This window comes from Panthera uncia, assembly GCF_023721935.1.
Source record: "Panthera uncia isolate 11264 chromosome C1 unlocalized genomic scaffold, Puncia_PCG_1.0 HiC_scaffold_3, whole genome shotgun sequence".
Classification (NCBI taxonomy): Eukaryota; Metazoa; Chordata; class Mammalia; order Carnivora; family Felidae; genus Panthera; species Panthera uncia.
In genome coordinates, this window is record NW_026057584.1 from 10,083,928 (window position 1) to 10,108,783 (window position 24,856).

Consider the following 24,856-nt stretch of genomic DNA (forward strand, 5'->3'; position numbering starts at 1 on the left):
CCCCCCCCCCCCCCCCCCCCCCCGCCCAGAGCCCAGCATCAGCCTGGAACATAATAGCTGCTCAGTTAACTCCACTGGTAAGAATGAATGGAAAGTCTGTCGTGCCTCAAGCGCCTGGGCGAGTCCCAGGCGCTTCAACGATCCCTGCCGAACCCGAGCCTTTCGGGCCCTGCCCTCTCCAGCCAGTCTGTCCCCCTCTCCCAGACCCCGTCCCCACCCCCCCCAACCCCGGGGGCCCCGGGGGGGGGGGGGGCAGGGCGGCCGGCTCTGGCCTCCCCGCTCCGGCTGCGGGAACTGGCGGCCCCGGGGGTGCTGGCTCTCGGGAGGGCGCCGGCCCCGGGCATGCTCAGAGCGCGCAGGTCCGGGCGGCGGCGGCGACGGCGGCGGCGGCGGCGGCGGCGGGGGAGGAGGAGGGAGCGGTCGCCGCTGCCGCCGCCGCCGCCGCCGCCGTGCGCTCGCGGGCCCGGGCGGAGCTGCGCAGTCCCCTCGCAGCTGCGCCAGGACAGCCGGCGCGCCGCCGTGCCCACAAGTTGCCGGCAGCGGAGCGCGGCGCCGCCTCCTCTGCTCGCGGCCCCCCTGCGCCCACCCCGCGGCGGCGGCCGGCTCCGGGACGAACGCCCCCGCGGACGCCGACCCCAGATGTAAAGCGGGGCCGCGGCCCCTGGCCCCCCGCCCCCCGCCCCCCACCCCCTGCCCCCGGCGCGATCGAGAGTCTCGCCAGCGTCTCCTCGGCCAAACCCCGGGCTGGAAGATGTGGCAGCCGGCCACCGAGCGCCTGCAGGTAAGGGGCGCCCGCTCGGCCGGCCGGCCGGCCGGGGGCCAGCCTGGAGGAGGAGGTGCCCCGGGCCCGAGGAGCCCGAGGGGGGGCGCCTGCGCCCCCTTGGCGGGGATTTGCCCGGAGCGGTCGTGGAAGAGCAGGATGCTGTCAGCTTAGCCCGGCGCCGCCGGGCACCCGGCGGGGGCCAGAGGGGGGGACGTTGACCAACGCATCGCTTCGGGCGTTACAACTTTTGGCTTCGGGTGTTTGTGTGCGTGTTGATATGTGGAAGCTTGCACTTTCTGACCAGCAATTTTAGATTGCATTCCGCGGGCACGATTTACTGATCTGGGGTTAGGGTTTTGGCATCCAGATTTTTTTTTTCCCTTCTTTTTTTCTCTCCGGGAAAGACAGAACAAATGATTTGTGGAAACATCCATTTGCCAGTGTAATTTGGAAATATCAAACTTGCTTTGACTTGGCCATGGTATGCTATTTTATTTTATTTTATTTTATTTTATTTTATTTTATATTTCCGTTTATTTTATATTTTATTTTATTTTCCTGTTTGTTGGTGCTCTCCTTTCATCTCCCCCGAACTTCAGCTCCCCCAGATATTTGAAAATCGAAAGTTAAGTTCAGCTAGGAATAGTTATGCCCTGGGTCATTCCATCAAAAGTTTTTCAGTGCTGTCCACTGAGATGACAGACTGCCTTTAATTTGGATTCTGAAGCCAGGGTGACAGAAAGGGGGTCAAAATGAGAAGGAGGGATGTTTACAGAAAGGCGCTCATCCGGTGACACTTGGGACCCTGGAATTGCCCAGACTGCAAGGTTTGATGACTGCCTTTTGCTCGCAAATATTGCCAAGAGAGAGGGCGGTTACTCTGCCAGATAAAATCCACGGAAACCTGCACTTAAACTTTTGGCAGGCTGAGAGCCACATTGTTTCATAGTAAACTTTGAAGGAGTGTTTAAGTGGTAAAATACAGCGCCCTTGGAGGCTGAGCTAGTCGGAACACTTAGTATAGTTGAGGCCAGGAACCCTGGCTGGCTTGGGAGGTTTCTCAATGAAAATGTAAAGCTCCAAATACAAAATGCAGACTGTCCCTTAGGTGCTGGGGGAGGCTAACCTTTGCCATGAGTTTTCATACTGAGGATTAACCTGCAGAGGGCATTGCATTTAGCAGAAGCAGATGCCCCACAGCCTGTTTCCAAGCCTCCCCGGGTCTTTGGATTTGTGGGGAGTGGGTTCACATGAACAGAACCTGTGACACCAGGCCAGTTCCCCAGGGTCTCAAACAGACGAAACAAGAGAAGAGACCTTTAGTCTTGGCCACAAGGTCGTAGGTGACCGGCCTCTAACCTCCTTGTCTTATTAAGAGAATATCAACATGGAGTCTGAGTGATTGACCAAAGGTAACGTAAATGTATTTCGGCTGTGACACCAGTTACCAGTTGTGCCATTTGAAGTCCCTGTCAGTTCAGGGCATGGCTTCTCTTCTGAAGGAAGGGGTGACCGAGGAGGATGGCAGGCTCCCCGTCCAGGTGATGAGGGTGGCTCTTTAGAAGTCCTTAGAGAGATAAGGCCAGACTTACTTGAGGCAGCTTTTCTGGCCTGGTGTTCTGTACCTCTGCGAAGTTTGTGGATTTCGTCTCTTGGAGTTCTTTCTGGCGTCCTGTTTCGTTTAAGGTCTCCCTTGTGCTCCGGAGCACGTGACCCTGGGCAGGCAAGAGCTCTGTCTGGCTTGCATTCCGCATGGCGATCGTTCCTTTACTAGAAACGCCCTCCCCGGCTCTTGTGTGAAATTTACACCTGTGTGTTTGGCACGAGCCTGTATTGTTACAGTTGGCTCTTGCGGTGCGTTTATTTCATTTTAAAGTGTGCTGTGGAAAGAGCCCGAGGTTTGGGCTTTTGAAAGCCCAGGTAAACATGGCTTAGGCCTGACTAAGATCAAATCACTGTTGGAAGGTACTTCCCGGCGTGAGTGAGGCTCAGCTTCATGCTCCCCAAGTTTAAATTAGTAAACAAGCCTGGTTCGCTTGTGAAGGTGCAGCTCAAGCCTTGTGATTACAGTAGCGAGCCAACTGGAGAAAAATCTTCCTATTTGTGGCTTCTTTCCAAATAGCAGCTCGGCTCTTTTTAAAAACACACAATTTGTATGTTTTTACTTTTTGCTTCTGGGGGAGGGAGTTGTTGAGGGTGAGGTGGTGAGTGAGCTGTGCGTAATAATATTTTATTTACATTCCTGGTGGTTATGTTGGTCACGGTCCCTGTTTGCTGTCTGGGATTTTTTTCTTCCCCTTGCTGCCCTCGAGGCACCACCGTATAGGAAGGTTGGTTGCTGATTCCTCAGCGAACGGGATGCTTTATCTCGCCCTGATTCTATGGCCGTGGAGACGGTGATGGATGTTGTGCTGGATGGGGCTCCCACTCCTGAATGAAGTCCAAGCACCACCCTTCTCACACAAACCCTAACCTTCTCATACGACCTCATTAATTTTTTTTTCCTCATTAATTTTTAATGCAAGAATGCAATCTAGATGAGCTGGGGTGAAGAAAATCCTTAAAGGAAGCATTCCCAGAGCTCCCGAATAGGACTAAGGACGAGGGAGCCAATTTATTGTACAAGCACCTAGAAACAAAAGAGGCGAGGGGAGGGAAGAATGGCATTTGTTTCTAAATTGATTTTATGCGTTCCTACTAGGTGATGCCCACTCCAAGAGTCTGTGGCCCTGGCGGTGTGGCAGAACCTTGCTTTGGCCTGACCGTGACCTTCTAGCTAACGTGGGTCTGGCAGCCAGCCTTCTTGGTCAGAACTGACATCTCTGACCAGGCTTGCTTATCACTATCGGTACTCACTTCTCTGCCAAACAAAATGATGCCGATATTTTCTGCTTTGGGGTGTAGCTGACTGACCCAAATCCAGTAACGGGGCGCAGGGACCTGTTGCCCCGAGCAGGGCTGAGCTGAGCTGGATAATTTCTCATTCAGTCACACACACCGCGGCAAGTTCATGTGCTCCCCTGAATGTTAAAACTTCTGTTGCATCCCACTGGAGCCCTGGCTGGGAGTTTCTGCCATTAAAAATAGAATAGGATCAAAAGGAATGTGAAGATTTCAATTGCCACCCCAACTTTTAAAGATGAATAAATATTAATTCTTCCCTTTTCACCTTCTCCACTGCACAGCGGCCTCTTTCTTGGAGGGACTCGGGAGAGTTCTACGTTTTTAAAGGAGCAGATCTGAGACAGGCTCCTCTCAGAAAAGCAAAGGGGACTTTTAGGGCTAGGGTATTGGTTTTTTAAAAGAGATGAGATTACTTCCAGCCTTGATATTTTACAACTTGCATGGGCTTCTGAGTTGCCTCAATTGTTGGGTGGGCCAGATCCCTTAGAAATGACAGACTCACGCAGGCAGGAGTACAGACACGTTTAGCCACAGGCAGGTGTGTTTTCCCAGAGCATATGTCTCCAGTGAGCTACCAGATACATTTCTCTGCAGGCCAGGAGAGGAGGAGAGCAGGAGAAAGACGACTGGAGACGGAGCTCAAAACAAAGGAGGCCAACAGATCCTTGCCTGTCGTGGACTTATTACAAGGACAGAGTGGAATGTGATAGTAGGAATGTTTGAGAAGCAAGTTCCGGCAAATTCTAAGTGTGGAGTCTGTGCGACTGTCTTCTCGTGAGGCGATCCATTAGGGTTCCAATTTCCTCATTTGCCTGTCTTCCCTGAGACTGAAATTTCTCCATGGCAGACCCAGGAAATACGGAACTCCTATCCGTAAAGCTCACTCTTGGCTTCTCAGCCTGGATCATTTTCTTCCTCTCACTACTTTCCTTTTTACTCTCATTTTGTCCAATGGCTGAGCATTAGCGCCTTTAAAGCAGGGTGAAATGAGGAAGGATCGAAAGAAAACCAGATCCTGCCCTCTTTCGTTGCCAGTTAAACTTTGGGCTGGCAGAGAGGTTCATGTAAATAGAGCTTAAGTTTTATTGGAGGTAAACCTTGGCAGATTTTAGGAGGTAAGATTATGTTGCCCTTTCTCTGCCTTGCCTTATCTGATAGATTTCACCCTCACTTGGACTGTAGATTGTTCTAGACTTATTTCTCTACTTCTCTCTTTTCATCACTTCTCAGTGATGGAAGAACTGTCTAGAACGTCAGCTGGAGAGCGTTAGGCCAGGCCCGCCAGGCGGAGAGCAAACTTTGGCAAATATGACACTTTTCCGGGCAGACCACATTGACGAAAGATACACAGAGCAAGGAAGGAACGGGCAATGGCTCGTTTTTAGGGAGCACGTGTTGTGCGTGTGGCACGGGGCTGGAGGTTTTATTTGAATCATCTACTTCATTTACCTTCCATAGCCACTTTTATCCCCATTTTATAGTTAAAAAACCGAAATCCAAAGAGGTTAAACGATTTGGTCAGGGAAGGGTGGCTAGAAACGAGCTGAGCTGGAATTCCAACCAGGTGGTTTGGCTTCAGAGCTTGCTTCTTAACCACTTTTCTGGGTGGTTAAGACAAAGTAGGATGCTTTATTTTATTTTTGTGAATGCGTATTTATTTTTGAGAGAGAGAGAAAGAGCACGAGCTGGGGAGGGCCAGAGAGGGGGACACAGAATCCCGAAGCAGGCTCCAGGCTCTGAGCTGTCAGCACAGAGCCCAAAGCGGGGCTCGAACCCACGAACTGCGAGATCAGGACCCGAGCTGAAGTCGGACGCTTAACCGACTGCGTCACCCAGCAGTTTGCTTTAGATGTGCTGGTGCTGTTGTCTATTAATAAATGGAATGGCAACAGTGGCGGGGTGAGTGGCTCAGAGAGGCTGCTTTCGTATCTCTTGTGGTTGCCTGGGCTGACCAGGGCTCCCCTCATTTGGTGGCCCTCATCTTGGGGGAAGTAAGCTGTTATGTCGTACTTGAGCCGAGATTCCCAGGTGCCATTTAGAAGTCTCTTCAACTGGAACACATGGCATTTATCCACACTAGAGACCTTGAGAGCTGGTCACCCAGCCTGATCTTGTCTGAAGTCCTTCCACGTTTAGACCAAAAATGGGAGGAAGGGAGGAAGGAGGTTGGGGAGTTCGGGAGCATTTTCTTGGAAATAAGGGATAGCTGCTCTTAGCGAGGCACGGGTTTCTCACCAAATTGGTTTTAGATTTTGCGATTCTTTTCACCCCTTTTAGATGAGTTGAGTACAAAGCGTTGGGCGTCATTGTTTTTAAGGAAACATTGGAGTTGTTAATCTGAGGTCTTTCAGGAGCAGAATGTTAGCTTTACATCATTGGGTCTTTCTCTGGGTTTGTCAACAAACTGTCCCCCAAGTGACTTGCAAAATGTCAGCCTTGGAAAAAACTCTCTGCCCCCTGGTTACCCATTGCCTAATTGGGCTGTTTCTTGTTGACTGTACTGGGTTATCTGGGGCTGTTAGGCAACTTGCGCATTTTGTTTGATGTTCCAGATTGGCTCTCTCCTCCCCACTCCCTTTACACTGACTCCATCCTACTATGTGAATTAGTCCTGTAGACTGGATCCTGGAAGAGTCCATCCCGGACGGCCCCAAGGCGACTGGGGATCAGGCTGCCTTCCACAGGGCTTTCCAAAATAGCAAATAGCGGCAATTCAGGGAGTCGTTAGTGGTCAGCAAATAAAACTAGTCCAGCAACACTCAGTAACACCACAGTGTGCTTCGCTCGGCCCCCTTGGGCACAGATCTGAACGCAGCCTTTGTTGAAGTAGAGAAGGAAGAAATAGATGAGGTCTTTGTCCAAAGACCTCCTTGGAGTCCAGTGGAATTAGTTGCTATCATTTTATGTTAAAAAAGAGTTTTGATCCCAGTGTAGCTGCCAACCAGTGACACAGCATCAGAGTATTCACTGAGTCCAAACCCTCAGGCCAAGAACTGGAAAGGGACGGTCTCAGGAATAAGGCACAGACTTGTTTCGCGACCTTGGGCCTATTTCGGTGCTTCCAGAGTCTCGTGAAGCTGGCTCACCTAGTGCTCGTGTCACTTGGGTCCCTCACTTTGTTGAGGTCATCTTCCCCATGTCTGATGGCCTAGACCTCCTCCTTCTCCCCTCAGCTGTTGCCGCTGAAGTCTTATTTTGATAAGGGAGATTCCAATAGCGAGAAAAACACCACCTCCCTCTGTTTGTTGAAGCTTATACACCAGTTGAGTCTTTTTATCAGGGTGAGCCCTATATCCAGTGACTGGTGTCCTTACAAGGAGAGATTTGAAGGCACAGAGGAGGCATAGGAGAGAAAGCTGTGTGAAGACGGGTGGAGAATGGAGTTCTGCTGTCACAAGCCAAGGATTGCTAAGGATTCTGGCAGCCATCAAAAGCTAGAAGAATCAAGACTGTGTTCTTAGAACCTTTGCAGGAACCGTGACCCTGCCGCCATCTTGATTTGGGACTTCCAGCCTCCGGAAGCGTGAGAGAATACGTTTCTGTTGTCTTAAGCCCCCCAATCTATAGTAATTTGTTATAGCAGCCATCATAAACTAATACAGTGATAACACCATGTTGCTCTTGACCACGTTCTCTGTATTTCTGAAAGTCTAGGGATGCCCGACTCTCATAAACTGGGACGAAATGAATGTGTCTATATAGCATGCTCTTTTTATACCGAGTGTGTGACTTTATTTGCGGTGGATTCAAAGAAAATGAAAACAGACGTTATAAAACAATGAAATTACTGCTTCTTCCTCCCTCGTCTGCTTCTGGTCAACATCCTAGGAAAGGTGGCAAACGGGGGCTGTGTTGCTAAAGGGAGCACGTCTGGAAAATACAATAAATGTGCTTCAAGAGGTAGTTAACGTTGGTTATGACAATTATGGGATGTGAAAAGTAGTTGCTTTTAGGTGGATCTCAGCGGTACTTTTCCAGGCAGGCGGAGACCAAGGGAAGGCTGGGGTTTTATGCTCAAAACAATCCAGATCGTCAGAGTGTCTGCAGGGTCTCCAACAGGGGCAAGTGTGGGTTGACTTTAGAGTCCATCCGTGGCAGCCTCAGATTATTGTCTGGTTGATTGTTTGCATCCGGTTAGACATCGTGGTTTGTTTTCGCTTTTCACTTGGTAATTGTAAACATTATTAAAAAAAAAAAAAAACCTGTTTCGATTGCGGAGCTCACTTTTAAGACAAAAAGTTGAGCGTCATGAGGAGTCATCATGCTTGCTTTCCTGGGCTAGCTCCTCTTTATTTTATTTTATTAAAGAAAAAGTTTTTTTTTTCTTAAGTTTATTTATATTGAGAGAGGGGAGAGAGAGAGAGAGAGAGAGCAAGGGAGGGACAGAGAGAGAGGCAGGGAGAGAACCGCAAACAGACTCTATGCCACCAGCACAGAGCCCGATGCAGGGCTCGAACTCACAAACTGTGAGATCATGACCTGAGACGAAACTAAAAATAAGACACTTGACCGACTGAGCCGCCCAGGCACTCCTGGCTCTTCTTTTCGATGCAGCAGCTATGGCAGCAGAGACACTTGCAAGCCCGCCGAGGGCAAGGAGCCTAGGTTAGAGCCTCTCCAGTTGTAAAATGCTGTTTTCCCTTTCATTCTGTTCCTCAGGAAGGAGTGAATACTGCACATGGGGAAGGGAGGGGAGAGGAGAGCTGCCGCTGAGAAAGAGCCTCCTTCGTTGTCATCCTGAGAATAGTCCCACTGGTCTTGATCCCTTGTCCTGGTCCCTTGGAGACCCCGTCCCTGCCTCACAGCTTCTTTGTTAATTGTGGGTCTGAGGATAAACACACAGCTTCCTCGGGCTCGGGTGCCTTTCCATCAGGAACCGGCTGGCACTTCCCAGGTGTGTGTGACACCCCTGTGTACAAGCCACCCATGATGTGGGATAGCGGAGACAGCCGTACACACTCTGAGTCTTCTGTAGATATTCCCTGGGAACCGAGCTGCGGGCCGGGGGGCCACGGTGCCGACAGGTGGCTCTTCTGCGTTGGGCCTGAAATTCTTGGTAGCCTAGTGCCTTAGTTTCCTAGCGCTGCCACAAGCTGGGCGTCCTAAGCAACAGGAATTTGTTGTTGTCTCACCCATCTGGAGGCTGGGGGTCTAAAATCAAGGGGTCGGCAGGTTTGGCTTTTTCCGAGGTGGAGAATCTGTTTCATGCCTCCCTCCTAGCTTCTGGTGGTTTTCTGGAAATCTTAGATGTCCCTTGGCTTGCTGGCAGGATCCCCAGGTTGCACCTGGCGTTCTCCCTGTGTGTGTCCCTGTACCTAAATTTCTGCTTTGCAGAAGGGCACCAGCCACGTTAGATCAGGGGCCCGCCCTCCTCTGGTCCAGCTCGTCTTAACCAATTACATCTGCAATGCCTGTTTCTAAGGTCACATTCTGAGGCGTGGGGGCTTAGGATTGCAGCATATGAATCTTTGGAGAGGCACAATTCAGCCCGTAACACCTACTTTCGAATTTTCTTTTGAGTATCCTCTGTGCACCGATATATTTCTCCCTGCTTGAACCAACCACGGGGGTGGGCGGGGGGGGGGGGGGGGAAGCAATGAGAATTTTTTTCCAGATGGTGGTGCAGATGTGAAATGGAGTCACATACCTGCTATACGTCATGGCTACTGTTTTATATTAGGTTTGACTAAAAAATTACAAAACAATATCTGCTTAGGGTAACAGGGTAACAAATCAGACAGCTTGGAAGTGTGTTAAGTTAATAAGCTTGTCCGTTTCTCTGTTCCTAAGTCTATCCATGAAGGAAACTCATATAACCTGTCTGGTAATGATTTTTCCACAACTTTGTCCAGGTTTTTGCAAAAATATACAAATGAATAGGTGCAGATTTAGGTCTTTCTCATGTATTTCAATTATATATATATATATATATATATATATTTGTGGTCTTATATATGTATATTATTGAAATATATTTGTGGTTTTATATATATTATTGAAATACATGCATATTTAGGTCTTTTTATGTATTTCAATAATATATATATTTGTTTATAGAATAAAAATAATAATGATATATATTTGTGTATATACATATATACATATATATATATACACATATATATACACACACACACACACACACACACACACACACATATATATATATATATATATATAAATATAAAACCATGAATGTTGTTTGCTTTACAAACCATCCATGGTTCTGCTTTCCATGGTTTCAATTACTTGCAGGCTGGCAACTACAGTCCAGAAACACACGATCCTTCTTCTGACAGATCATTAGAAGGTCAGTAGTTGCCCAAGGTTACCTGACGATGCTGACATCATTTGCCTTATTACAAGAAGAAGGATGAGTACAGGATAATAAGGTATTTTTAGAGACAGAGAGAGACCACATTCCCTTAACTTCAGTGACAGTATATTGCGATAATTGTTCTATTTTACTATCGGTGATTGTTGTTCATCTCTTACTGTGCTTAACTTACAAGTTAAAATTTGTCCTAGGTATGTATGCGTGGGAAAAAACATAGCATATAGGGGGTTTGGTACTCTCTGCAGTTTCCGACATTCACTGGGGGTCTTGGAACATATTCCCTATGGATGTTGTGGGGGGGTTACTGTACATGTAGGTCCAACTCATTCTTTTTAAGTATCTGCATAGAATTTGTGGTGCAGTTGGGACCACACGTGGTTCCGTCCTCTCTCTGTCAGGGCTTGTCCGGGGGCGTGTCCATCTTCTTTCCTTGTTCTCGTGCAGGCAGTACTGTTTTAACTCTCTGGGCACATCCTTACATACGTGTGGTTCTATTTCTTTAGACCGGACCGGAGGCATTGGATGTGTGCAAATTTTATGTTTTAGCGGCTGTTAACGAAGGCCTTTTTTGAGAATTCTGCTTTTGGATCAGAAGTGTGTGCTATCCTGGTAAAGGTGCAAAGTTTGCTGGAGAAAGGATAGTCTTTTCAACAAATGATGCTAGGGCAATTGGATATCTGCGTACAACCCCCCAACTTTGATCCTGACATCATACATCTGGTGTATAGAAACTCACAATTCATCACAGGCCTAAATGCAAAGCCTTAAAACTGGGAAGCTTGCAGACAAAGGCAGTAGATCTTTGTAACTTTTTATGCATCAGTATAAACATTCCTAAAATCAAGGTAATGAATGGTCCATCACAGACCGAAGTTTCTTTGGACTGGGCAAAGATTTCTTAGAACAATAGCAAAAAAGTGATCCATAAAAGGAAAACGTGATTACATTGGACTTCATCAAAATAAAACCTTTTGCTCTTTAAGCAATAAAGACAAGAGAATGACTAGATGAGACACAGAGTGGGAGAAGATACTTGCAAATCTGTGGGAAAGGACTTGTGTCCGGGATATCAAGATAGTGGATAAGATGATAAACACCCCAATTAAAAAAAAAAAAAAAGCAAACGATGTGAACAAAGAAGTTATATGGACAGGAAATAAGCACAGGAAGCTGTTGAACATCATTAATCATCAAGAAAATGCAAATTAAAACCACTGTGAGATATCACTACATACCTATAGCATAGCTAAAAGTAAAGAGGGGCGCCTGGGTGGCTCAGTAGGTTAAGTGTCCGACTTCGGCTCAGGTCACGATCTCATGGTCCGGGAGTTTAAGCCCCATGTCGGGCTCTGGGCTGATGGCTCAGAGCCTGGAGCCTGCTTCCGATTCTGTGTCTCCCTCTCTCTCTGCCCCTCCCCTGTTCATGCTCTGTCTCTCTCTGTCTCAAAAATAAATAAACATTAAAAAAAATTAAAAAACAAATAAAAGTAGACTTCAAGCATACCTTGTGTTGGTGAGGATGTGGATGAACTGGAGTGCTTAGTCCTGGTGGGGATGGAAAGTGATGGAAAGCACATTAGCGGATCTGAGAATCGGATGAGGGGACAGATTTTGAAAAGGCTTGAACAAGGGGTTGGGAGTGATGGATGTGTTCAACATCTTGATTATGGTGATGGTTTCATGGGCTTCTACATAGGTCAAGGCTTTGGAAATTACGCAGTGTATTACATGTTGACTATCCCTATAGGAAGGTGTCTGGGGCACCTGGGTGGCTCAGTTGGTTAAGCTTCCGACTTCGGCTCAGGTCATGATCTCACAGTTTGTGAGTTCGAGCCCCGTGTTGGGCTCTGTGCTGACAGCTTGGAGCCTGGAGCCTGCTTCAGACTTTCTCTGCCCCTCTCTCTGCCCCTTCCCCACTCACCCTCTGTCTCTCTCTCAAAAATACATAAACATTAAAAAAATTAAAAAAAAAGAAAGGTGTTCAAACAAGGGTATATGAAGTAGTCATTGTATGGCAGGCACGTGCTAGGTGTTGGGGAAACTAACAATACACGGTTTCTGCCCTCACTTCTGTCAGTTCTCTGTAGCCTTCACATCCTTTTCACTGGCATGTAAATAACAAACTGTATTTTTCTTAGAGTTCCATTTGCTCCTTTAAATACGTTCCTTTATTTAGTCCTTGAGATGGCATGTTTCATCCATCTCTGTTTGCCTAAGGATCCTAAGTTGTAACTAATAGTTGAACAAGAGAAGAAATCCCACCCAAAGGGTAGATGGTTCAGGTTGGTGCCTTGGTGTTCCATCCGTCATTCAGGATGGCTCCTTTCTTGTTGTTGCTCTTGGTGGTGGTTCTTGCTTCTTTCCAGCCTGCCCAGAGGGGCTCAGTCCTCAGAGGCCTTTTTTGCCCTATGTGCCAACACCTGGCTCCGACCCTAGTGGCCAGTAGACTCGGGATTGTGCTGTTGAATGGGTACATTTTGTGGGTTGTGGCTCCATGACTGGATGGGCCACCTTCTTTCTTGATATTCCTCCTCTTGCGATAGAAAATAGAATACATCACGCAAAACCATGGGTGGGTCTTGTTTCCAGTTTACAGATGTGATGTGCCTAGCAGATGTAGGGTCGAGATTTCTTATGGAATAATTCTTTTTCTCATGAGTATAGCAACTCAGAAATTTACACAGCACATAGCAACTTCACCCATGGCCACTGAACTTTAGAATGCTATTGAGAAGCATTCACAGAAATAATCTTAATCTAGTTTACAAACATTTTTTTTCCTTTTCAAGGAGGAAAACTTAAGGCACTTGCCTCGATACCTTTTATTTATTTATTTTTTCATTTTATTTGTTTGAGAGAGAGAAAGAGAGGTAGTGCTCGTGTGAGAGCGAGGGAGGGGCAGAGAGAGAAGGAGAGAGAGATCCCGAGCATGCTCCACACTGTCAATGCAGAGCCTGACACGGGGCTCGATCCCACAAACCACGAGATCGTGACCTGGGCTAAAATCAAGAGTCAGACGCTTGACTGACTGGGCCACTCAGGCACCCCAAGACCGTGGGGTTTTTAATCAGGCACGCGTGGAAATAAATCTTGGCTGCCTTGGGGCACCTGGGTGGCTCAGTCGGTTAAGCGTCCGACTTCGGCTCAGGTCATGATCTTGCCATCCGTGAGTTCGAGCCCCGCGTCGGGCTCTGTGCTGACAGCTCAGAGCCTGGAGCCTGTTTCAGATTCTGTGTCTCCCTCTCTCTGACCCTCCCCCGTTCATGCTCTGTCTCTCTCTGTCTCAAAAATAAATAAATGTAAAAAAAAAAAAAAATTAAAAAAAAATCTTGGCTGCCTCACTTATTAGAGGTTACTTCCAGGGCCTCTGATCTGTATCCTCAACTTCAAAATGGGAGTGATGACATTTAGCTCTTGACTCTTCGTTGAGGTATGGAATACGCAAGCTTAGCATGGTAACTGGCACGTTAATGGGAGTCAGTAAATACGAATTTCTTCCCCTCCTTTGGTTTCCATAGCCGCAGAGCATTTTAGGGCTAGATGGATAATAGAGTTTTGGTGTTTCTCAAAGTGTGTTCCATGGAGCATGAGTTTATTTAGTGAGTCTTGTCACAAAGGGTTCAGTTGGGGGAAGCAGTGGGTGACAGAAACTGAGTCTGGTTTGCTGCAGGATGACTTTTAACCTTTCAGGTGCCAGTGGCCCGTGAATTTCCACGTGAGGGGGGAAGGGAAGCCAGCCCTTCGTGAAGGAACATCCCGCAGCCCAGAGCACTTCCGTAGAGAACTTGATCTCCTTTAAGTTGACAAACGGGGGGCCTGAGGCTTGGCTGTCGCGTCCCAAAATGTTTCCTTTGGCACCTTCCGTGTATATAAACACTTTACAAATTAGTTTCCAGGATTGAAAAATTAGAGGAATTTATAAGGAAATCTGGACTTTCTGATGCTCTTGGAAAGTGGGAGGTTCAAACCACAGTGGGTTCCGATACGGTGACCAGCGGCCAGCGCTGCTCCACATGGATGGGAGGTGGCTTCTCGCTTGTCCCAGGCCTTAAAGAGCAGACATCACTAAGTCACGTAAGCCGGTGGGCCTGTGGGCACTGGGGCTGGGGACCCTGCTCCTTCGTTTGGCTGGTGGGAAATCTAAATCCAAAGCTCATAGAGTCCTTGGAACCAGGAGAAGATTCTCGGTCTTCTGACTTTTAAAGGCCAATGTGCTAGAAAGTTTTGTGACTGCAGTTATTTGCTTAGCATCCTCCGTTGTTCTGCCAGCACAACTCAGGGGGCCCACCTTCAGGTGTCAGTTCTTCTCCCCTCTTTTCCCGGAGCGGGGTGCCAGCGTCTTCTCAATGGGAGGGGGGACGCACCGTTGCTCCTTCTCTCCAGGGCACAGAGAAGCATGGGAACCGGAAGTGTCCTTGCCCATGGCATCTGCTGATCTTGAACATGAAAGGGAGGGGGGAGGACGTCCAGGCAGAAGTGGGAGGCGTCTCTGCCTCTTCACCAAACCCAGGTCACCGTTTCCTGCGTTTCCCATGTCAGGCAAGTGGAAACTTCTCATTGGTATGGTATTGGCTCATTTTGAGCATTTTTACTGCCAAACATTGGAACAGATTGCTTCCAAAAAGGGGGGAATTTAGAGGAAGGAGAATGGTTTTTAACTTAATGGCTTTTAACATTTTCCTCACAGGTTATTGGCCTCTGAAGAACCGTTCAGATGCTATTTCAGGAAACCCAACGTGAAAGACATCTTTCATGGTGATAGCACCTTGATATTTAAGAATTCCTGTTGCCACCAAAAGAAGGAAAAGACACACAAAAAAACCCCAAACCCAAAAAACAAAAAACCCAAACACCCCCAAACCACTCAAAGTCACACTGTAGATGTTTTCTGATCCTCTTAGGAAGATCAAATATTCTGATTTTCCTTACCTTCCCAGATATTCTGCTGTTCCCCTTAGCTCTGCCCATTCCTGCAGAATTAGGAGATTCTGATGATTTTTAGCATCAAAAGTACATGGAATTAACCAGAAAGTGGCTTTACCTATAAACTGATGGATTAGACCTCTCACGCTCAACCAATCTCCTTGGTTCGTGATGGCATAAATGCTGTGTATGTCCCAGTTTCTCTGTCTAGTTACTCATTCCTCTGTCTGGTTAGGTTTGAGACAGTTCCCTGTTGTTCCTTGATAACTATTCTGAAAATTATCCTACATTATAGTCAGACTCAAGAGTAGGGTTATTATTTATCTATCCAGCCTTCTAGCTGATCAAATTTAATATTTTTTGCCACAGCCACTTTTAAAACCAGAAATTCATCTGAAATAGTTTCTGCTGCCTGAAGTTAACTCTGCACTAGCAAGAAAGGAAAGAGATGATGCTGGCTGCAGAACAGAAAACCCCTGGCCAATCTAAAACCTCAGCAAATACAATTATGTATTAGATTCTTATGCAGTTCTGAAAGGATTAGTTTTTGGTTCGTAAAGAAAGAAATCTAAATGCTTTTGAAGTAGTTTTCAGTAAAAGCTCGAACTACCACTCATGCATTCAAACAAGGTTGAACTAAAACCCCACAAATAACAATCAAATAATGAAGGGTTTAGTTGTACCTGAAAACCTAGGATAGCTACTGTAACTAGCCTGAAACTTTCAGCTCTGAGCTTCCTGGCAGCCTAAGTAAGAAGAGAAACATGATGAATTACTTAGCCCTCATTATCTAATAAAAGAATGTCCATCAGCTCATCTGGAGCCCCAAGTGTTTTCCTAAATTGAAGACCCTAGAGATTACCATGGGGTTCTTTTTTAAAAAAAATTACTTATTTTAGAGAGAAAGAGACAGAGCGAAAGAGCAAGCTAGAGAGAAGGGCAGAGGGAGAGAGAGAGAGAGAAAGGCACGGCTCAATCCTACAGCTCTAGGATCATGACCTGAGCCCAAAATCAAGAATTGGGTGCTCAACTGACTGAGCCACCCAGGTGCCCCACTGTGGGGTTCTCTGTATGGAACATTTGCAACAGACTCTTGGGTGATAATATTAATTGTAGGTTTTGACAAAGTTGCCTCTAAAAGTCGAAAAAATAAACAGTTTAGTAGGGATGCTAAGACGGTTCATGTAGCGGTTGAAGTGGACATCTGTGAGTTTTTTCTGCCCAGCTTCATTTCCCATCTTCTGGTAACAGCACCCTGATCACGTTTTCGGGAATTCTTCTCCCTGTCCTGTGGGCGGGGGACTGTCAGTGTGTCACCTTCTAGCTGTGGCATCCACGTGTCCCCCTAGTATCTAAGTTAATAAGACACTTTCTCCCTAAAGTTGGGATCCTGAGCAGGGTGGCAAAAGGCTGAAAGTCACCGGAACTGATTATTTTGAGCACTGAGACCTGCAGTCCTGCTGCATAGACCCCAGGAGCTTCTTCTTCTTCTTTTTTTTTTTTAATTTTTTTTAACATTTATTTACTTTTTGAGACAGAGAAAGAGCATGAACAGGGGAGGGTCAGAGAAAGAGGGAGACACAGAATCTGAAACAGGCTCCAGGCTCCAGGCTGTCAGCACAGAGCCCGACGCGGGGCTCGAACTCACGGACCGTGAGATCATGACCTGAGCCGAAGTCGGACGCTTAACCGACTGAGCCACCCAGGCGCCCCAGCCCCAGGAGCTTCTTGATCCCCATCCTTTCTGAGCTTGGTCCTTCCTTCCTCCTTTCAATTTGATGTCACTCTGATAGTTTGTTTTTTTCTTCTCACGAGAGCTGGAGTTGTTGTCTCCTGCTTGCAACCACAAACTCTGATTGCTACACAGGAAGAATTTTCCTTGAACCCTCTGATGCTCAGCCTTCAAATTTTGTGTGACAACACGCGTTGTGTGGAACAGAGCTCGTGGGCAGAGAAAAGCGAGGCAGCCAGGCCGGAAGGGTCTCCGGGATGCGGACCTGAGGGTCATGGCCGCGCACATGTCCTTCCTTATGGGAACACTTCCCTCGTCCACTGTGTGCGTGCTCCACTGGGAGACGAAGAAAGGGTGCGAACATCTTCCCCCCTGGAATTTTTTGTGCACACAGCCTTACGTTCCTGAACAAAAAGAATCCTCATTATCCCACAGCCCTGGCCTGCGGCTTTCATGCTCTGGCCCCATCGCCGGAGAATGATTTTTGTCCTCGTTGTTTATCACGGTGTAGTCCTGCTGTTGGCATCTGCTATAAATCTTCAGGTTTTTGTAACTTGGATGCCGCTCTCACCTTTCTGCCAAATCTCTGTCCTGAAAAAGTGGCCTATCATTTTAAGTAATGATGCTTTTACTACATCCAACACAAATAAAGTACTTTTGGTGCACGTTATAAAATGAATCCCCTCTTGTCTCCGGGTCTGGGGTAGAAACAGTATCAGGGATGCGTACAGCCGTTGGGGCCAAAATAGCCAAAAAGACACAGTCCCAGGCTGTCTGAGTCTTAGTTCTCGAGAAATATCTGTAGTTGTTGGTTAAAAATGTGAATGGCTCTGTAAGTTCACTCTAGGACAGTGTGGGCTCTCTAGCCCAGAAAGTTAAATACGTCCAGTGTTGGCAGCCTTGACCTTCTGGGTGGAGAATGTAGTTCACTAGTCTTCAAGACCTGCTTTGCCACTTTGATTTAATACGAGGTGGAAATCTTCAAAACAAAGCTCTGTGAATCCAGGAAGGTTCATCTGGCATCAGTCAGCTGGGGCATCCTCCCGCCCCCTTCTCCACCCCACCCCCTTGTCTTTTCTCTAGGAGCTTGATGCTTTGTAGAAAATGGCTTTGCGAAAGTGCAAATTTGGGAGAGTGTTGTGTAACGAAAGAAAATTCAAATTAGTATTCTCCCGTGGGAATCCTCTTGGGGAAATTGAAATTATACTCAAATATTCACATATAGAGTACAGCCAATATCTGTTTTAGGATGTTGACAGACTGAGCGATACAGCTCAGTGGTTTTTCTGGAAGTCAGGTGGTCTAGAGAATGAAGAGTGCAGAGTCTAAGAAACCGACCAATTGGTGTTTCTTTCTCTCTGTTGTGTTAATGGTAAGTAGTACAAACGCGGTGCTGATCTCTTTAACTCCTTGGCCCAGAGAACTGGCGTTTTTCTTCATAACATAATTTAATGCTCTCGTTGAACAGAGGCTGGCCCGTGAGGTATGTGTGTGTGCTCTGAACAGGAGGGGACTGTGCTGGCAGGGTACCTAGGAGCAGGGCGAGCATTCAGTGAAAACTTGGAGGCAGTCTTTTGGAAATAAAACTTAATTTGCAGGGCTCTCTACACGTAAGGTAGACCTGCTTTGCGATTTGGGGCCATATCTGTGTTTTCTCCACCGCCCCCCCGGCCCCGGACCCTCTCCCGTTCTTTCTTTTCTCCTCCTTTCCTCAATGAATGGGAGTGAAGTTCATTCCACTCCTGAATTTCTCTGAACTCTCTTTGCTACCTGCTATACCTCTCAGACATTTTATTTACAGCTTTCCCAAGGGGCAACGGCCCCCTCTCCTTTCTCCCATTTTCCTTTTCAGCGGCTGGAGGCTGGAAGTCACAGCTACATTGGACAAAACCAAATTTGACAGTTGCTTCAAAGCCATTGGTTTTTGGGGCCTTTTAAAAAATTCTTTCTTTTCTTCTCACTTTTCTTTTTGTTTTGGCTTATGGTTAAGACAGCATAATCTTTGCCTTAGATGCTCACAAAACTCATTTCTTGGGTTGTAGATGAAGAGGACAAATGGATTCATTTTGATCCAGGGACTGGAAGAAATTGACAAACTGTTGATTGCTTGTAAAATGCACTTTAAAAAGTCTCTCTTGGAACTTAGCAGATGCCTGCTTTCCTTATGTTAAGAAGCTGATGCTGTTTATCATTTTTATTTCAATCACTGGCCCCTCTAAATAGGAAATTTAACTTTGATTTGAAGCTATTAATGCCTGCTGGTAAATAAGAAAATGCGTGATAGAGCAAATTATTTTTCATCTCTTGCATTTCTATGGGCATCTTAGACTCAGGGGAATTTTTATGTAGCATAACAATTTCATAAGTGTTAACATGTTTTTTTAAACTTCACATTATAAATAGGAGCAGAAGCCTGCTTCAGAAATTTAAAACTGGATTAAAGTTGGCCAAAGCAGAAGGCAAAGTCATGGCTCTGTTACAACTTACATCCTTGGGGTTCTGGGTAGTCTATCGACTATGCAATCGATTCAAATAAAATGCTCTTACTATGGATTAATACTTTTTGACGTATGGATCTTGGAACTTGAAAGGGTCATGGAATTTTTTTTAAAGGTATCTGTGCACCTTATGTGCATTTCCTATGGACCAAAAATGTATACCTTGCAAATACATCAAATATTTTTCAAACCTTGTGTGCTTTATTGAAAGAAATATTTATTTAAAATTATTATTGATTCATTGTGACTTTTGGACTTTATGCCTATTTTTAAGTACTGAATATCAAAGTACAGTTTGTGGGTCAGCAGCATTTTGGGTTTAAAAGGAATTGTGGCACTTGAAAGAAGTGGGGGCCATAGATTTGATTAATGCTGATTACAGGGGTGAAGGTCAAAGTACACTGACTTTGGTAGATTTGCAGGCTGCTTCCTTCCCCCATGTCCCTTTCTTAAAAACTCTCCTTTCCTTTTTTTTTTTTAAGTGTTCATTATTTTTGAGAAAGAGAGAGAGAGAGAGAGAGAGCGCAAGCAGGGGAGGGTCAGACAGGGAGACACAGAATCCAAAGCAGGCTCCAGGTTCAGAGCCCGATGCGGGGCTTGAACCCACAGACTACGACATCACGACCTGAGCCGGAGTCGGACGCCCAACCGACTGAGCCACCCAGGTGCCCCTTAAAAGCTTCACTTTCAACAAATGTCATGGAGCTTTTGCTTTTGGGTGAGGAGCCAAACTAAATTATAAGGTGGGTCTAAAGAAGTGGTTCCCGTGCTCAAGAAGGCTTCAGTCAGTTAAATATGAAGTAGATTGTTGTTATCACAGAGGAAACTTGCATTCTAAGACCATGGAGGGCACAAGAGGAGAGCCTTTGTAATCTGTGCCCTTTTACTAGGAGCTCGAAAGCTTCCCCTCGCGTCCTACCCCGGGAGATGCTCATGTTTCAGGGATGAGGACTATGCGTGGCCATGTATTAGTTGGGAGAACAGAGTATTTTAATTGGGCGGGGCTTTGAGCCAAATTGAGTCAGAGTTCTGTTATCAAGGTCAAAGGGAAAAATGGCAGCACCACGCCCGCTCTACCACAGGTGCTGAATTGGCAATAATGGCAGATGTGGGCACTACCTGTCTCCCAGATTTTGTGAGTTTCTTTATTTGCCACAGAACACTTCCTGCTCCCCCCACTCCCCACTCCCCCGGCCCCCGCCCCCCCAAGCACCCCGCCCCCCCCCCCCCCCGCCCCCCCCCCCCGGGTCTGGCGCTGTCCTGTTGAAATTGACACAGTCCTCTGACGCGAACAATCCGTTGATGCTGGTCTGACCTGGTCTCAGATGGTTTTCCAGCCCATCTTTCAATACAAGCATGTTGTGCAATGGCATGTGTTGAAAATTACCAGGATTACTGAGAAACGGAGACTTTGTGATTACAATGAAAATCGCATCTAAGTGTTTAGAAGTTTAGAATTTTTATGTTTGTTTGGACAGATGCTATTTGGCTAATTTCGTATTTGGGAAAACGTTATTTAGTTTACACTTCTTGTTCTTTGTTCCCCCCTTTCTGCAGTCTTTTGCACATTGGATGTGAGAAGCTTGTATGGAACGAGGCCAAATGAACTAAAATGTTGGTGATTAGGCAGATTTCCTTTCTTCCCTTCTGTGGCCAGTGTTTGTAAAGATGTGTCCTTATCAGATGCTAAGGAGTGACTTTGATGCTTGAGTTCAAAGTCATACACCGTCTTCATCTGTCTACATCTTTTAATGCATCCTGGGCCACTTCCCACATTCTGTGTATTTTTAAGTTTGATGCTTTTGCTAATGTTTCCTTGGTTTGACATATCCTTCGTCACTTGCATGCTCTGCCGAGGGGATCATACTCCTCCCATAGATGAAACTGCCCTTCTGCCTTTCCTGATCTCCAAGTGCAGTGAATCATACTTTTCTTCTAAGTGTCCACAGTTTGTTCTTGTGATGCAGTCCTACTGCTTAGCTCATTCAAGTTTTTCTTTTTAGTAGAATCACTCATGGACTTCTGTCTTCTAGAAGCCTCTAAGCCCTAGCGGCTGGGAACTGGGTCTTTATTCCTCCTTGTATGTCCATTGCACCTGCATAGTACTGGGGATATAAAGATAGGAACACAGGGTGCCTCGGTGACTCAGTCGTTAGCCATCTGACTTCGGCTCAGGTCATGATCTAACAGGTTTGTGAGCTAAGGTCCTGCATCGTGTGAGCTTGAGCCCCGATTCAGGTGAGCCCTGTCTCTCTCTCTCTCTCTCTCTCTCTCTCTCTCTCCTCCCCACCTCCTGGGATTTTCTTACTCTCTCTGACCCTCACTCACTTGAGCCCTCTCTCTCTTTCAAAAAAAAAGATAGGAACACAATGCAAGCCCCATGAATATCTTTATTTCTGTAGTGCTTCAGTGAACTAATGATATTTTATAATTTATTTGCTATCTCTTAATTTCTTTGGAAGGAAAAGTGAGAGGTAATATGGTGTACGTGGCACTATAAATGAGTGAGGATGCTAAGAGTGGAGTTTGACTTTTTTTTTTTTTCAACGTTTTTTATTTATTTTTGGGACAGAGAGAGACAGAGCATGAATGGGGGAGGGGCAGAGAGAGAGGGAGACACAGAATCGGAAACAGGCTCCAGGCTCCGAGCCATCAGCCCAGAGCCTGACGCGGGGCTCGAACTCACGGACCGCGAGATCGTGACCTGGCTGAAGTCGGACGCTTAACCGACTGCGCCATCCAGGCGCCCCTGGAGTTTGACTTTTATATTCAGAGGGAGTGAGGGAGAGAGATAGAGAGAGTTGTATTTACCTTTAGAGGCAGCTATTAATGGGAAGCACACAATTCTATATGTCTATGTTAAGTTCTTTTGAATGTATCCTGGATCTCCTTGACATTTAAGTCAAAGTATATCGTGTGTTTATCTTGTTATTGCCTGTTTACTGTAGGGATATTACCTGTTATATTTATTTTCAGTAATGCAAGAGATGTCAACAGTCAGAGCTATTCATAAAAAAACAATAATTAAAATATAAAATGTAGAATCTATTTTGTTTAGAGTCACATATGTTTCTTGGTAATGGTTGAGTTTTCGATGGGAGAAAATTTTAGGTTGCTGTTCCTTATGATAAAATGATCCCTGGTTGAGCATTTTCAAGAAGCCTGGAGGCCTCCAGGATTGCTAAACACATTATTTGTTGTTCTGTAAAGCAAGGACATTCTCAAAAAAAGGGATTATTTCAAAGGAAAACTGAAGCTAGCTTGGTTTCCATTGTCAAATATGGTACACACTGACCCTCAAAATAAATAACAGCTGTTGGGGATTATATCCTGTTGAGTAAAACATAAGAGTCTACAAAGCTATACTGATACAAACATATAGATTGGAGAGGGGGGGAAGCTCTTCGTTACTACACAACGTTAGCTAATAAATAAGGCAAGAATGATGAAATTAGAAAGTCACCATTTTGCAACCATCATCATGATTGGGCCAGGCGAGAATCATCAGGGCACACTAAAACCAGTGGACGGATGTTTGATTTGGAACAGGATAGTCACATAATCTCGAAGTATGTCTCCACAAATTATCAGTTGAAAAAGGGAAGAGTGTAACTTTTCAGTGAAGAAATCCGGCGGGCGTCACCTTCAACACAGAATCAGAGTTAGCATCACGCAGAATTAGGGTGAACCCTTATCAGGTGCCTCCTGATACGGTGCACCGGGAAGTACCACTTGCATAGCGCTCCTGTTTTGGGAGCACGTATCGTACAAAAGAACCGGCTTGTGCTCTTAAAAAAATATCGATGCCAAGGAAGACAAAGAAAGGCCAAGACACTGTTCCTAGGCAGGACAGCCAGGTGCAGTGCATGATCTGGAATTGGATCTTGGACCAGGAAAATAATTGCTATAAAGGGCTTCATTGACATGGTTGGTGACATACTTTTACTACCATTATGCAAGAGAGAGTATTCTTGTTCTTGAGAGATATGTAACAGCATTTTAGGTGTGAAGGGGGAATGACATCTGGAGTCTATATCTTAGTCTCAAACGTGTGTGAGGGAAGGAGGGAGGAGAAAGGGAAGGGAGAGATGGGGGGAGTGAGAGGGAGAAGAAGGGTGAAGTGAGGGTGAAGGAAGAGAGAGAAGGGGAGTGTGGGAGTGAGAAGAAGAGAGGCGGGAGGGAGAAGGGGGGAAAAGAGAGAGAGAGAGACAGGAGTGGAGAGGAAGAGGAAAGGAGAAGGGAAGGAGGGGGACAGTAAATGAACGAGAGCAAGAATATATTGTAACGAAAATGTGGTTCAGTTTGATGGTTGGTAGATCGGGTAAAGGGTATAACTATTCTTGCTATGTTTTGGCAAATCTGAAGTTATTTCAAAATAAAGCTCTAAAGAAAAACACATTACATATACATATTTGCAGATGTAATTTCTAAATTAAAAAAAAAATTAGTTTATTTTTGAGAAAGAGACAGAGCACGAGCAGGGGAGGGACAGAGAGAGAGAGAGGGAGACCCAGAATCCAAAGCAGACTCTAGGCTCTGAGCTGTCAGCACAGAGCCCGACACAGGGCTCAAACTCACAAACTGCGAGATCATGACCTGAGCCAAAGTCGGACGCTTAACAGACTGAGCCCCCCAGGCGTCCCTGCAGATATTTTTTCTAACAGATTGGGGATGGTGGTCACTGAACTGTCTGAAGCGTGAGGGCAGGGGCATTGCTCACCACGTACTCAGGGCAAAAGTCGGCAGTTCGTAAATACTCGTTTGACAGACACAGGGATTGCAGGGCCTGAAGTCTCTTGAGCTGTGGAAGATGGATCTTCGCACAATTGCAAATGCCAAGTGTAAGTATGTATGTTATGGTTTTCAGGTTCCCTTGCAGCTACTTATGGCCATGTAACAAGTTAATGGTAGCCAGTGGGATGGAGCAGAAGTCTTAAAGGGAGGGTGCCGCTTCTCTGCCTCTCCTTACTGTGTTCTGGTGGGGATAGGAATGTAAAGGTGGAAGGTGGAGACCGTCAGCACAGGATGCTGAGGATGGGGCACAGAAGCTTGGGCGGCTGGGACCCCGATGTCTGGGAGCCACCTCCCCCCCGCCGGCTACTTACCCCAGACATCATTTATGTGAGAGAGAAATAAATGTCTGGCTTCTCTCAACCACTTTGCTGTTGCTTTTTTTTTTTCCCTTCCATTTGCAACTACAGCTCATCCTACATGATACACTGTACTTTCTAAAACATCATCACCCTTGCATTTTTGTTCCTCTGTGGAGCTTTGTATTCAGTTTGTCACATAGACACACGGACTGTAGCAATTCTCTGCCCTTTTCTTCCTCCTCCTCCTCCTCCTCTTCTTCTTCTTCTTCTTCTTCTTCTTCTTCTCCTCCTCCTCCTCCTCCTCCTCCTCCAACTCCTCCCCCTCCTCCTCCTCCTTCTTCTTCTTCTTCTTCTTCTTCTTCTTCTTCTTCTTCTTCTTCTTCTCCCCCTCCTCCTCCTCCTCCAACTCCTCCTCCTCCTCCTCCTCCTCCTCCTCCTTCTTCTTCCTCTTCCTCTTCTTCTTCTTCTTCTTCTTCTTCTTCTCCTCCTCCTCCTCCTCCTCCTACTTCTTCCTCTTCCTCTTCTTCCTCTTCTTCCTCTTCTTCCTCTTCCTCTTCTTCTTCTTCTTCTTCTTCTTCTTCTTCTTCTTCTTCTTCTTCTCCCCCC

At 46.4% G+C, this 24,856-nt stretch overlaps 1 protein-coding gene across 1 annotated transcript in view; it reads left to right on the top strand.

The window, feature by feature from the left end:
• Positions 1 to 488: 488 nt before the first annotated feature.
• PID1 (phosphotyrosine interaction domain containing 1) overlaps positions 489 to 24,856 on the top strand; it is a 233,282-nt gene continuing 208,914 nt past the window's right edge. Inside the window, exon 1 of the mRNA XM_049614771.1 lies at positions 489 to 781. Coding sequence (XP_049470728.1) covers positions 752 to 781 — 30 coding nt within the window. The 5' untranslated portion in view covers positions 489 to 751. The remainder of the gene's footprint in view (positions 782 to 24,856) is intronic.